Consider the following 16,012-nt stretch of genomic DNA (forward strand, 5'->3'; position numbering starts at 1 on the left):
AGCACTCGGAGTTTTCGAGCGACGGGTGCTAAGGACGATCTTCGGCGGTGTGCAGGAGAACGGTGTGTGGCGGAGAAGAATGAACCACGAGCTCGTTGCACTTTACGGCGAACCCAGCATCCAGAAGGTGGCCAAAGCCGGAAGGATACGGTGGGCAGGGCATGTTGCAAGAATGCCGGACAACAACCCTGCAAAGCTGGTGTTTGCAACTGATCCGGTTGGCACAAGAAGGCGTGGAGCGCAGAGAGCACGATGGGCGGACCAGGTGGAGCGTGATCTGGCGAGTGTTGGGCGTGACCGAGGATGGAGAGCTGCAGCTGCAAATCGAGTATTATGGCGGCAAATTGTTGATTCAGTATTATCATGAATTTGATGTGAACTAAATAAATGAAATGAATGTAGGATGAAGGCTTAAGAATGATGATGATGATGATGATAAAGATTATGGTGATTATGATGATGAAGTATGGAGGATATAGGATGTAAGATGAAGGATAAAGGATAAAGGATGTAGAATGATGGCGATGATAATGATGATGATGTAGGATGAAGGAAGAAAGAAAGATATAGGATGTAGGATGAAAGATTAAAGATGAAAAATAAAGAAAAGATGTTGGATGAGGTATGAAGGATGATGATGATGATGATGAAAATGATTATGATGATGAAGTATGAAGGATATAGGATGTAACATGAAGGATAAAGGATAAAGGATGTAGAATAATGGTGGTGATGATGATGAAGGATGAAAAATGTAGGATGAAAGAAAATAGATGTAGGATGAAGAATGAAGAATATATGATGTAGGATGAAAGATAGAGGAAAGTTGTTGGATGAAGTAGAAGGGTACAGGATGTGAGATAAAGGATAAAGGATGTACGAGTGTAGAATTATCAACTAATTAAAATACACATAAATAAAAACAAAAAAAAAGATAAAGGATGTAGAATAATGGCGATGATGGTGATGATCAAGGATGAAGAATGTAGGATGAAGGAAGAAAGATGTAGGATGAAGACTGAAGGATATAAGATGAATAATGTAGGATGTAGGATTAAGGAAAATGATGATGATGATAATGATTATGATGATTATGTTGATGAAGTATGAAGGATACAGGATGCTGGTGATGATGATGTGGATGGAAGATGAAGAGTATAAAGAATGGATGATGTAGCATGAAGGATAAAGAATTAATGTTGTAGGATGAAGGATGATGAATGTATGATGAAGGAAGTAAGATGAAGAAGGAAGGATATATGATGTAGGATGAAAGATAGAGGAAAGTTGTTAGATGAAGTATGAAGGATACATATAAGATGAAGAATGTAGGATTAAGGAAAATGGTGATGATTATAATGATTATGATGATTACGATGATGAAATATGAAGGATACAGGATGCGGTGATGATGATGTGAGTGGAAGATGAAGAGGATAAAGAATGATTGATGTAGCATGAAGTATGAAGGATGAAAGATTAAGGATAAAGAATTAATGTTGTATGATGAAGGATGAAGAATGTATGATGAAGGAAGATAGATGTAGGATGAAGAAGGAAGGATATATGATGTAGGGTGAAAGATAGAGGAAAGTTGTTAGATGAAGTATGAAGAATACAGGATGTGAGATGAAGGATAAAGGATGTAGAATTATGGCGATGATGATGATAATGAATGTATGATGAAGGAAGAAGTATGTAGGATGAAGGATGAAGAAAGTAAGATATAGGATGTAGGATGAAAGATGCTTTCATAAAGGAAAGATGTTGGATGAAGTATGAAGGATATAGGACGTAAGATGAAGGATAAAGGATAAAGGATGTAGAATAATGGCGATGACGATGAAGGATGAAGTATGTAGGATGAAGGATGATGAAAGATGAAACATGAAGGATGAAGTATAAAGGATGTAGGATGAAATGTGCTGGGATGAGTGATGAAGAATGTAGGATGTAGGGTGTATGATGATGATAATGATGATAATGAATATGATTATGATAATGAATGGATGAAGGATAAAGAATTTATGTTGTAGGATGAAGGATGAAGAATGTATGATGAAGGAAGAAGGATGTAGGATGAAGAATGAAGGATATATGATGTAGGATGAAGGATGATGATGATTCAGATGAATGATACGGCATGATAATGATGATGAAGATGAAGGATGAAGAATATAGGATGAAGGAAGAAAGATTTAGGACGAAGGAAGAAGGATATACGATGTAAGATGAAAGATAAAGGAAAGATGTTGGATGAAGTATGAAGGATATAGGATGTAAGATGAAGGATAAAGAATTTATGTTGTAGGATGAAGGATGAAGAATGTATGATGAAGGAAGAAGGATGTAGGATGAAGAATGAAGGATATATGATGTAGGATGAAGGATGATGATGATTCAGATGAATGATACGGCATGATAATGATGATGAAGATGAAGGATGAAGAATATAGGATGAAGGAAGAAAGATTTAGGACGAAGGAAGAAGGATATACGATGTAAGATGAAAGATGAAAGATAAAGGAAAGATGTTGGATGAAGTATGAAGGATATAGGATGTAAGATGAAGGATAAAGGATAAAGGATGTAGAATGGTCGTGATGATGATGCAGGCTGAAGTATTAGGATAAAGGATGATGAAAGATGAAGGATGATGATGATTATGATAATGGTAATGAAGTATGCAGGATAATGGTTGAAGGATGAAGGGTGATGGACGCAGGATGAAGAATGAAGGATGATGATGATTATGATGTTGATGAATGATGTAAAATGGAGGATGCAGGATGTAAGGTGAAGTATGAGAAATGACGAATGAAGAATAAGTAGCATGATAATGATGGTGATGGAGAATGATGATCATGATGAAAAGCTTACTTCAAAGGATCTGAATAACAAATGGGCTTTTTGGACAGCTAACTTACCCAAAGGTCGCAAAAAGCTTATAAAAGATTTGCATAACAATGCCAATGTGGCCAAGGTTTAAAATAAATATAAAAAGATTTAATCAAGGTGTCGAACAAATTGGTTGGAATTAAGAAAATGCAATGATGATGATCTATTTTATTACTTTTGTTTTCTAACGAAATCAATTATAAGTTCCCGAATAAAAAATACAGTAGAAAAACCGAACGTTGTATTGTAACAGTACTATTTAAAGCCATATTTTTACAATACCACTGTAAAAATAAAAATACAAAAACAATATAATGTAATGTAAGACACCATACAGTAAATTGTAAATAAGATTTTTACAATATACTATACGGGTTGTTAAGTATCGTAACAATATAAAAAAATATTTTTCTCCATATATATTTTTTTGCAAAACCATACATTAGATTGTAAATGAATTGTTAAATTCTGATACGTGGGTTTTAATAAACCGTACATTGTATGGTACACGTATGGTTTCAAACAATAAAATGTACTGTTAATATATTGTTTTGATATGTAATTTCACTACTGGTTATACATTTAATTGAATGGTTTGGGGATGGTTCTCTTATGTTATGTTGTATTGTTTTACATAACATAAACCATATAATGTTATATTATCTTGTCATTTTCCTCCTGTTAATGGCGTCTTAGGCTTACTAGCATTATGAGAATGCGCTTTGGAAATTCTCCAGAGCGTTTTGGATATATTGGGTTGCCCACGTCTAAGTCTGAGTCGAGGTCTGAGTAGTCTCTGATTGCATTAACAGTTGAAGCTTAGGCTCCCATGCCCCACCAGCCAGATAACTGGGTTTCGCAAACTAAGCATTATTTGTGGCAACACTTTGAGCGGCATGATGGAACTATGCCAAGCGCGCTAAGTATTATTAGACCACTAATGTAGTTGCATGAAGTAGGTGACGAGATACATAAGTATCATTACAGCGTGCTGAACCGTTATTGCAATATTGAGGCTCCAATTTGACCAAATACACGGGGAAATATATAACAACTCATGAGAAAACTGTCGAGTTCAATTTAAGTATAAGTTAGGTTAAAAATCGAACCTATATTAGAATTTCTTTCAGTATTCACCCAAGAAACAGAAGTAGTAGAATAGCAGTTTCTTAAGTGAAAATATGCACGAGAGCCGTTTGTTCAACTCTTGTTAAGCAAAAATGTTTGTTGGGCAGTCCAGCCCATATGTTTAAGATGGCTCTACGTCAAAAAGATAAAGTTCGTCAATCGTATTCCTCTCATCGCACTTTACATACCTAGCCCACCATATCTCTTGGATCTGCAGTTCTGGTTTACTACTTATTTAAACATTGTATTGACTTTAAATTGTTGTTTCTACTTATTCACTTTTTTCTTTCCTTTCCTTTGCATCAAAAAAGTCACAAACATCAACAAAATAAAGCACGGCAAAAATCTAAAACTGAATAAATAATTAAAAATGTACGGAAAAATAATGTTTCGAAAAAGTGAATGGTTCAAACGTAAGAAAAACAGTATAATAAATTGTTACATAAAAATCGAATGTAAATGTATAGTAGCTACAACGTACGAAGCTTTTAGCGAACCATTTCATTACAATATACATTATTGTAGCTGGTACACTGTATGGTGCAGGAATGGTTTTCACCAAACACCCTATGGTTAGTTTTTATCCGGGTTGTGCTTCAATAAATGCAGGTTTATAATGTTGGTAGAAAGTCATACATTTTTTATTCTTACTTTTTGAATTTTTAAAACAATTAGAGAGTAGGACAGGGGGAGAATGTAGGGGTTGAGAGAGATAGAGAGAAAAAGATTAATAGGGCATATAGCGTCAGTTGCGGTGATGTACCACCGGAAAAACAAAGCAAACGATCAACATGAAATGAAACGTCAGTCTTGTAAAGCATTTTGTGCGAGAAGGTATCGCTCCTCCTCGTTAGCGTGCGTTTGGCTGCAGGATTCGGCTGGTGTGCTCGGAAGTGTTCCTCCAGACACTACAACCTAGAGCAATTATCGTCTCATAGTTTACCGACTCCCCCCGTCCCTTCTGTTGACATACGTGTGCCATTCAGTCAAACCTCCGCGAACGTGCCCGTGAACAATCCGGCAGTTGTTTCACAAATCGCGAATTCGTGTTCTCGCTTTGCCGCGCAGTCGTCTGTGTTACACGAAGTCGGTCAAACTAGTGCAAATCGTGATAGTGGAATGTCAGTGGCAGACCTACTTGGAGGTCCTCCAAGGCTATCGTTTCCTGGCCAGCCCGGAACAGGACAACTAGGTGATCAAGCTGTGCGGCAGAGAGGACCGCTGGAGCAACGACATGGGTCAGCATCCCAGCCTCCATTGGAACATCCTCCACAGCGTCATGGCCCGGCATATTGTGGACCTTCCCCGCAACAATTGGCAGCTAGACACGTGATGGCGAAGGAGCTACCAACGTTTTCAGGTAATCCGGAAGATTGGCCGCTATTCATTAGTGCGTACGCCAATTCTACGCAGGCGTGCGGATTCACAGACGCTGAAAATTTGGCAAGGTTGCAGCGGTGCCTCAAAGGGCATGCACTAGAATCAGTGCGGAGTCGACTGCTTCTGCCAGCGGGTGTCCCACATGTCCTAGCTACGTTGGAAACACTCTATGGCAGGCCGGAGTTGCTGATACACGCGTTGCTGCAGAAGATTCGAGGAGTTCCTCCACCGAAGCAGGACAGGCTCGATACGCTTATCGGATTTGGAATGGCAGTGCAGAATCTCAGTGATCATTTGGAAGCTGGGAGGCATGAAGCACATCTAAACAACCCGATGCTACTATTTGAGTTGGTAGAGAAGCTGCCGGCGCATATGAAGCTCGACTGGTCTCTGTACAAGCAGCGTTGCGGAGAAGTCAACATTCGATCCTTTGCTCCGTATTGACCTCACAGCACCAAATCGGAGTTCGCCAGTTGCACTAGCGAAGCGAAGTTTTCAGCGAACTTTCTGTCATTCCTCATCCGACCCGACATGCATCCCTGATGTTTTCGTTTTCAGTCCGACGCCGTGTCGACAATCACGACTTTATCCTACCTGGGCGTCTGTCAGTGCGAGCGCGCCAAATTTTTCGTGAGTGAGCATGTGCACTGAAAAAAAATGACACGATCGATTCATGTGTTTTAACTTACGGACCGATCCATAAGCGCCAACGTTTTTCTGATGTATTTTTCCAGTGGATTTAATATTTTCTACACTTTAGATTAATCTGATTCACAACATAGGTTCCACAGAAAAGGCCACATCACCGATTCAAATGTAATTCACTTCAATATAATATTGGTTACACATGGCGTTCAAATTGCCCTATCTTTATCTGAATGCGATAATCAAAACATCAAATTCTCATATGTGATTCTATTGTTATTTAAGTAATTTCTCAAACGTATTTGCGTTACTGGTTATTTCAAATGGATTTAATAACTGGAGGCACGACCAACAAAAAAAAACGTCAAACGCGTCAAAACGTTTTTCAACATGGTCGACAATAGATCACTCGAGTTTGCCGTTTGCTGCGAAGTATGTCGTTTTAATTTTGATTTAATCAATCATTAAGTTAATTATTTTAATCCATTTCCAGGAGAGAACATTGGCAGGCCAGTTTTCGGTCCCCAGAAGGTGAGCAGTAAAACTTTTTAGTTGGCCATCGCTTATTTTCACTTCGTTCCAGACCTAACTTCAGTCGCTTGCTGAATTTTCATTATCGTGAATTATCCTGTCTTGATGAATTCTTCCAGGGTACCAAGAACCTTAGCTCGTCGTCGCAAAGTCGACTCACCTTTCTCCGATTGCATGCATAGTGGCTTTTATCGCTTCGGGGAAGTAAGTGTTCCTGGATTCATCGGAGGATAGGTGGCAAGGGCCGGTTGGCAGTAGAGAATTATCGGTGGTCACATGTGTTGGTGTAAATTGGGGAAGTGTATGGCTGCCCCCACAGCTGGTGGAGAAGTCCCAGTCTCTGTGTTTGCTATCGGAAAAGCAATGCGCTCATTCACATCCAGTTTTAACGTTTGCTCGGATCCGTTAGCTGCTCCGGAATTGTAGCTGAGCTTTGAAGGACCATTTCATCCGGGATCGTGAGGCAATAGGTTCGCAGTGCTCGTTGAGTTGTCAAAGTAGGTAATAAATAATACATGTCTTTTTTGGGAAACTATTCAAACAATTATAAAACTCAGAATTTGTTGAAACATTTTTTGAGAAAATCAAAATTAACCTTATTTTTTTTAGTTTTGTCAATAAATTATGTTTATTCTGAGCTTCGTCCCTCATTTAATCCATAGTAATACTATCAAAAATATTATTAATAAAATCAAGTAGAACCATTAAAATGCACTTACAATAAATTGTTATTACAATTAATAATTTCGATTTTTAATAAATTATCGAATTAATATATATTAGTAGTGAAGTGCTATTATTTTGCGCAAGCTCTTGATTTTTCTTTTACGGTATCAAATTTGATTAGCAAAATATGTGTGCTAAGAGTAAAATTAATTTATCCTTAACACATATTAAGTTAAAATTCAAAACTGAAATCGTGAAAGTAAAACTATGAGTTTGTGCGAAATAATGGCACTTTACATTGTATTTTCCATGAAGCACTATATGTACGGCATAACTTCCAATCCATGTGGATCAAAACACAAAATTTATGTGCAGCAAAATATGACGTTGATGTATTCGAAAGTTGAACTACACTAGATTGGAATGGTTTATTTGATGGCACTTCATTCAGAATCCCTATGTATTCTATTCAAATTTCGTGTGAAATACACATGAGATTCGTGTGGACCATTGATAGGTAGGTGCAAAAATATAGTCGGTGAACCCATATGTTTCACACGTGACATTCGTGGGTTTTACAATTTGCGCAAATCTATATGTAAAACACATTACTCAGACGTGTCAATTTTTTTGAGTGTAGTGAAGTTTGAGCGATGCTCATTCTTCGGTTTTCTTCCAAATCCACAATATATGCAGACATTGGTGCGGGCAGCGACCGATGTAACATTGCAGTACGACCCAAGGCAGCAGCATTCGTCACAGCAGCAGCGATCACCAAAGGAAAGGTTCAGCAAAGACACAAATTTCTGCGGAACTCACACGTCCGACAACTCAACACGGATGGCGAGAGCGGCGGAAGCAGTAGGAGGGGCAGCACGATTACCACATCCAACTTACCTGATTTGCAAAGATCCGGAGCATCGCGTCAAAGACTGTTTGGAATTTCGTAAGAAGGCCGTCGAGGAGCGTTGGAAGACGATACAGCAACTCAGCTTGTGTCGGCTCTGTCTCGGCGCACATGGAAGAAGGCCATGCAAGATTCGCAAGCAATGCGACATAAGTGGATGTCAGCGTCGACATCATCCGTTGCTGCACTCGGATGAGGAACAAAGGGACACCAGGCGAGCAGAAGATGGGAAGCATGGCAAACGTGACAGCAAACTACCAGGAAACAACGTCGTGGCGAATAGCAACGAGGTTTCACAAGAATCGGCCGAGCCAAAGCCGAGTGGTTCTAAGGTTTCCACAAATCACCATTTCGCCGGTAAAACAACGCTGTTTAGGATCATTCCCGTAACGCTGCATGGGAACAACCGCTCCGTATCTGTGTATGCCTTCTTGGATGACGGTTCGGAGAAAACATTGGTTGACGAGGAGGTTGTGAAACAACTAGGTGTCATTGGAGAGAACCAACCGTTGTGCTTGCAGTGGACGTCGAATGTGAAGAGGACAGAGGCGGGTTCACAACGTGTTACCTTGGAGATCGCCGGGTTTTCAAGCTCGACCAAACACACTCTGTCGGACGTGCGTACAGTGAACAAGCTGGACCTACCCAGGCAGACGCTACGGTATGCGGAGCTGGTGAAGACATTCCCGTATTTGAGAGGCCTACCGGTCGGCGATTATGAGAACGCGCAGCCTCGCATCCTTATCGGAAATAATAATGTGCACGTCACTTCTACCCTGAAACAACGGGACGGACAGCCAGGAGAACCGATAGCAGCAAAATCACGTTTAGGATGGACGGTTTACGGTTCCAATCAAGAAAAGTCCGTAGACAGAGTTCACACCTTCCACCTTTGCGAATGCCAGGAAACGGATCAAACGCATCACGAGCGGGTAGAGCAGTTCTTCTCGGTAGATAGCCTGGGAATAATGGAAGTCGATCGTCCTGAATCGGTTGAAATCCAGCGAGCTAACAGGATCCTGCGGGAAACCACGAAGCGTATCGGGCTTCGTTTCGAAACGGAACTTCTATGGAAGTTTCGACTGCTTTGAATTCCCGGACAGCTATCATATGGCGGTTCGACGGCTACAGTATCTGGAGAGGCGGATGCAGAACGATCCTGTTATTGGAGAGAGCGTAAGAAGGCAGCTGTCCGAGTATCAGTCGAAAGGTTATATCCATAAGGCGACGCAGAAGGAGCTAGACGATTCAGATCCAAGACGTACGTGGTATCTACCCTTGGGGGTAGTTATAAACCCCAAGAAGCCGTCCAAGATTCGCATCTTTTGTGATGCGGCGGCGAAGGTCGATGGCATTTCACTCAACACGATGCTATTAAAAGGGCCAGATTTTCTCCGGACATTATTGGACGTTCTCTTCGGTTTCCGAGAAAGGCGAATCGCTCTATGCGCAGACTTGAAGGAGATGTTTCACCAGATTCGGATCAGGCCGGAAGACCGTCAAGCTCAACGGCTGATCTGGCGCGAGGATCCATCTCAGGATCCCGAAGTATACTTGATGGACGTGGCAACTTTTGGTGCAACATGTTCTCCGTGTTCGGCCCACTTCGTCAAAAACTTGAACGCGGAAGAGCATGCCAAAGAGTTTCCTGCCGCCGCAGATGCCATAATTCGGAAACATTACGTGGACGATTATTTGGACAGCGCTGACAACGTGGAAGAAGCGGTAATACTGGCGAATGAGGTCAAACATGTCCATTCTCTCGGCGGATTTCATCTTCGGAATTGGCTTTCGAACTCCAGGGAAGTTCTGGCACGGGTCGGGGAGACCGATCAAGCCACGGAGAAGTGTCTCCAGCTGGACAAAAGCACTACCACGGAACGCGTACTAGGGATGTATTGGAAGCCCGACGAAGATATTTTCATGTTCTCCATTATCCCAGCGCTGAACACGAAACACCCTACCAAACGTCAGACGCTACGTGTAGTCATGAGCCCGTTTGACCCGGCCGGATTGTTGTCTTTCTTCCTCATCCACGGAAAGATATTAATCCAAGATCTGTGGCGAGCCAAGACCGACTGGGACGAACTGATTCCGGAAAAGCTGTGTGAGAAGTGGACGCGGTGGATTGAGCTGTTTCGCAACTTGGAGGACATTCGTATTCCACGTTGTTACTTCCCGTACCATTCGGTGAACGACATTGTGTTACTGCAGCTGCACATGTACGTAGACGCGAGCGAGGAAGCATACGCGTGCGTTGGGTATCTAAGAGTAGTATTTCCTGATGGAATTGAAGTAGCGCTGGTAGGAGGGAAATCGAAAGTAGCTCCGCTGAAGGCACAATCTATCCCGCGACTGGAGTTGATGGCAGCAGTCATCGGCGTTCGCTTCTCTCAAACAATAAGGCAATCCATGACGACTTTTCGCGATGGGGGCAGGGATGGGGGTGACAGCCAAAAATGTAAACATAGTGTGAGTACAACTTACCAAAGTTTCATCAAGTGTCGTCGGTGCTTAACAAATTCCTTTGTGTTCAACTGTCACCCCGATCATCGTATGTCAAAAATACATGGTAAACAAAAGAAATCAGCTGATCGCATCTGTCTCATGGATAGCCTTATTGCCTTTTGTGTAAATTATATTTACTTAGCGTGTTACACCGATCTGACAGGGAAAGGGCTAAAAATAAATTCGGCACCAACATTTCACAAGGGCGTAACTGCATTTTGAAACAAACCCCTCTTTCACATCTGTTGATCGTATTTCTGTCTCGTAATGTGTATGAATTTCGTGGGAAACTCAAAATATGACCCACAGATGTGAAAGAGTGGTTTGTTTCAAAATGCAGTTACGCCCTTTTGGAATGTTGGTGCCGAATTACGAAATGGGTACCGAGGATTGTACACAATCTGCGAACTTGACTGCGGAAAAAATGCGACCATGACGCCGCTGACACTACCTTCTGTCAAAATTCATTCATAAAATCGGCTCGTAAAATGGATTATTGATTGAAGGCACTCGAAAATGACGAAAATATAGAAATGTTTCGTGTTTTCCGCAAAAAAAAAATCATAAACGTTTGGGTTTAATGAAAATACATTTAAAATGGACTTTTATATGAGTACACTGCAAATTTTGTTTGCTGGTATTCAGTAAATTTTGCTGATTTTTTTTGTGCTGATTGCATTCAGCAATACGAATTTACTGAGTATCAGCAAATATTTATCAACTTGCTGAACCATCCAGCAATTTTGACAGTTGATCAGCAACGTTGTGCTGAAACTCAGCAAAAATTTTGCTGAAATTCAGCAATTTATTTTGCTGTTTTTTTTGTGCTGAAAGCATTTCCAAAAATTTGGTGTGTAGTTTTGATTCACGTTTGCCTTTTTCTCAACTGATAAAACGAGTCATTGTTATGAGATATAATATATAATGCCTGCCGCACTATCAAATTTACCCCGTTTTATAGGAACTCCCAAGTTTCAGGACAGGAGTGAACAGTAAGGTTATCTGTGAGTAAGGTAATATGGGTCCAGGAGAAGGTGCGCTTTTGATCCGCATTTTCAACATCATGGATTTCGCTATCCACACAAAACACTCGAAACTAAAAATTCTACTATGATAGACGGCCATCTTCGAATTCACTCATACTTATCAGGTTCTTGAAGGTTGCAATATTCATGTGATATTCAGTGATGTATTCAAATGCAACGTACGTTATACATTCATTTATTGATCACTTTGTGATTTACGGTGCCTTAAAATTACAATCACTAACGCACTAACTCTACAGGGAATCAGGCTGTCAAATAGAAGAATAAATCAAATCTTAGCTTGTTGTTCAAAAAAATTGCATAAAAGCTTTACCTTCCGACGCTGTTTCAGCTCAGTTTTAATCTCCTCATCACTAGGCACTGATTCCCCCGTATTGTTCACGGTCTTTTCGATTTGTGGTTTGTTCTTCTCTCCTTGAAGCTTAGGCTTCGGTTCAAAACTTGATAGCCGCTTGGCTTGCGATTCGGGTAGCCGCTTGCCTGGAACTGACGACGGTTTGCTGCGGACCTCTGGACAATTCTTCGGTACCGTGCTGGAATTATTCTCGAACATCCGGACCAATCGTTGAACTTTACTATGCTGCGGATTCGGCGGCAACGTGGCACTAGTCACGCTAACTATGACCTTCTTGTCCTTAACGGCTTTTGGATCCTGTCTCTGTTTGGGTTCCACAGCTAGAATCTTCGGCACATGGAACGGCTGCGTGATGGCAATTTGTTTAGCTTTTCCGAACGTGTCCTGGGCAATCGAATGTCGGTTTGGTTGAGGCGCAGGAAGTGGCCGTTCATCCGCCACTGAACGACGGTACACCAGCGTTAGCTGCAGCATCTTCATCTTGTAATCCAAATCGTGGCGCGAAAAGCTCGACCGCTTTTTGAATTCGAACGAATCACGCCGAAGGTGTTGGGATTCCGAAACCATCATTGAATGGCGTTGGTACGTGCTTTATTTCACTGTTCAGTAAGAGGTGTGTGTTGTTTGATAATCAATTTGCAACTGACTTCTTCAAAGAATGGCGATTATCTGTTCTGAGGTAAACCATACTTTCGAATGCTGGTTTTACCTGTGGCTTCCAAATGATCGTTGATTTACCTGCAATAAAATTTTACAATGCATTCGCAGGGTAACAAAATAAATTATGCGTGGTTTAAGTTACCTAAATGCTCTGATGAATTTCAGCCGTGATTCCCAATCTGCGTTCCACAGAGCTGTTTTCGAAATGAAATATAACGTATCTCACTCATTGTACGACATTGAACGGTTGACTCAGTGAAATTTTGTTTATTTACCGTTCTAGAACACAAGTTAAAATAAACATGACCTTATCAACATGGCAGGAAACATGAATGTTGCTGCATGCACAATGCCTAGGGTAATTCATGTATTTTGGACAGGCTGAGGACAACGTTGGAAAAATCGTCCCCTAGTTTCCTTAGAAAGCAATTGATTATTTTGTAGAGTTACTAATACGCTTCTAATATGATTGTATTTTGCGTTCCTGATGACAAAAACCTTAACGAAAGCATTTTAAGTTGAGAAAATTATAATTTCCAATCGCTTGTTAGAATTACATTTTGGACATCGAATATATGTTTTTGCAACTTGGCACTATAATTTTGCATTTTACAGTTGCCGTTTGAGTGTCACTACGGCCTACTTTTTCTCACTATAAAAACAATTGCATTATGATTCATAATGCAACTCATTTGGGTTGCATTATGAATCATATTGCAATTGTTTGGCCAACAACCTGTGTTACCACGTCAAGAGCTTGAAAAACTGTGACGGTTATAGCACAGCTTGCTTGATTCAAGTTTTGTGTCTAGCTTGATGGAACACGTGGGTGATCCCGTTCAACCACCAGGAAGCATGATGATACTGATGGAAATGATCATATTACAGTGATTATGTTTTCTCATTGCAAAAAATGTTGTATGCAACTCGTTGCAAAACTCAATTTTTACAGCACTCGTCATATTTATCCAACTCGGCAAGCCTCGTTGGATAAATGTACGACTCGTGCTGTAAAAATCATCATTTTGCAACTCGTTACATAAATAACTATTTGGACACCCTCAGGTATATATAATTTGGACAGGGCAATTATCTCAATGTTTAGCCATGTGTACTGCTAAACCATGGAACTAGCATAAATTAACAACTATTTTCTTGCAAATAATCAAATTTCTTCGCTTAACAGGCATCTATTTTGATGACTATTACAGTTTTTGTTAAAATCGAGGAAATATCGCCAGAACCACATAATACGCCTCCAAGTATGCAATCACACAGCTTCCCCATTTAGTTCGCCAGATGACCAAAATATATTTACAGTAAAAAATTTGTAATGTATTTTGGACACCACCTATTTTTGGCTTTCTAGATGATTGTTAAGAGATTGGCTGCCCAATGCTTCTTTATTGAACAGTTTTCATTGCAATAAGGCTTTTAAATTTCTTACAATTATCAATTCAACGAATTTGAGGTGCATATTGTATGTGACTGTGAAGTGTATGTGTGTAAGTGTGTCATGCATACCTGTGCATTTGAGGGGTTTTAGTGAAATATTTTACATTTTCGTTAATTTTTAAGTAAATTCTTAATTGTTAAGCATATTTTCAACGTAAGTCATCAGAATAGGGTCTGTTTGATCCAATAATCGATATTCAGAAGTATCTACTTTGATTAGCTCTCCGGAACAAGACATACATCGCAGTGCATGTCCAAATTATATACATGTCCAAATTATATTTTTTACCCTATCGATTTTAAAAGTGAAAAGTCAGTTTAAGCTATATTCCAATCAGATTTCAAGAGTGAGGTCAATCTGTATATACTGGCACTGGTTAATCTTTTGAAATCGGATTGTTTCACCATTGCTGTCGCAACCTCGGCCTCGGCCACGTTCGTTATAGAGGTAATCACGTTCAAATGTATGCGTGCCTTTTTTGTAGATGTAGTTGTGAAACTGCGAGGAAAATATTTGCACTCTGGCCCCGGACGTTGGTTTTATCATTATTTACCCGTTTTAACCAATTCGATTGGGTAATATTTGCATATGCAATCTGAATAGCCTTTCAATCGGCGTGCACTTTTGTGTGAGGAAAAATTTGCGCTAGTGTTCGTGTGTTGAAATGTCACTTATCTCTATACCCGGTTTCATTATCGTAAGCACAATTATTAAAAAAAAAAAAACAAAAATCCAACATACTAGTATTTCAAATGAAAGTTCACCGGATGTTCTCTAATAAATTCGAAAATTTAAAATAAAAATATCAATTATTGAAAAATAATGAAACACTAAATCAACACTCCCATGCCTCTAAAATAGTGGGAACGGTCATTTCAAGTTGCTGCCATTGTTCACCCGATTTGCAGAACTTTGGAACCAATAAACTTTCTCAGATGTGATATGTTCATATTATGGATTTCACCAAAACTGTATTTTTGAGAACTCAAAAACTCGGAGCAAGTACTAAAACCGTTTTTTTTGGATTTTTTCTCGATGCTACGTTGTATTCATATTGTATTTACGTGTAATACTGCAAGTTTGTATCACAGACAAACAGACGTAAAGAAAATTCCTCAAAAACTTTTGCCCGGTGTCTTTTTCATGAGCACACTGCCTGTTGGTAGAACCACGCGCGACACTGCGGCCATAATGGATTTCGATTTGACGTGTATCTAACACGCACACTACTAAACAAAGCACCTGTATTTTTCGTTTGCATCATTCAGCAACGTATACACTGGCAAACGTCAAAGCGATCGAACACTAGCGCATTTGGTGGAAGAATCGCGCAAATCAAATGAACTTTGAATTGATCGTTAAATGCATCTGCCAAGTCGTTTTGAAGAGTGTTACGTCTGTTTGTCTGTGTTTGTATTTTTGGTTCGAACTCAATATTCATCGCGACATTGCTTGAAAACAATCAAGTACACATGAAAATACTTTTTTAGAGTAGTTGTGAGAAGTATGAATACTTAAATTTTATTACGATTTGACATTCGGTTACCTTCCGTAGAGAAGGTACTTGGGAGTAATATAATTTAACATTATGAGAGACTTTTTACCAAGTGCATCATTATAAATATCTCAGCCGTCTGCCAACCGATTTGGGTTCTCTTAACACCAAATGAAAGCTGCAGCAGTCAGTAGAACGCTTTGAAATTTAATTTCGATTGGACATTTGGTTACTGAGATATCTTTGAGAGGTTTTTGATAAAGTTTATTATAATAAATTTCTCAGCCGTATGTCAACCGATATGAGTTCTTCTACCACCAAATGAAAGCTACAGCAT

At 40.0% G+C, this 16,012-nt stretch overlaps 1 protein-coding gene across 1 annotated transcript; it reads right to left on the bottom strand.

Annotated features, from left to right (window-relative positions):
- Positions 1-11,520: 11,520 nt before the first annotated feature.
- Positions 11,521-12,786, bottom strand: LOC109422921 (uncharacterized). Its single transcript, XM_029876375.2, has one exon. The coding sequence runs from the start codon at positions 12,632-12,634 to the stop codon at positions 11,978-11,980; it is 657 nt and encodes a 218-aa protein (XP_029732235.1). The 5' UTR covers positions 12,635-12,786; the 3' UTR covers positions 11,521-11,977.
- Positions 12,787-16,012: the final 3,226 nt, after the last annotated feature.

Source organism: Aedes albopictus, chromosome 1 (genome assembly GCF_035046485.1).
Source record: "Aedes albopictus strain Foshan chromosome 1, AalbF5, whole genome shotgun sequence".
NCBI lineage: Eukaryota > Metazoa > Arthropoda > Insecta > Diptera > Culicidae > Aedes > Aedes albopictus.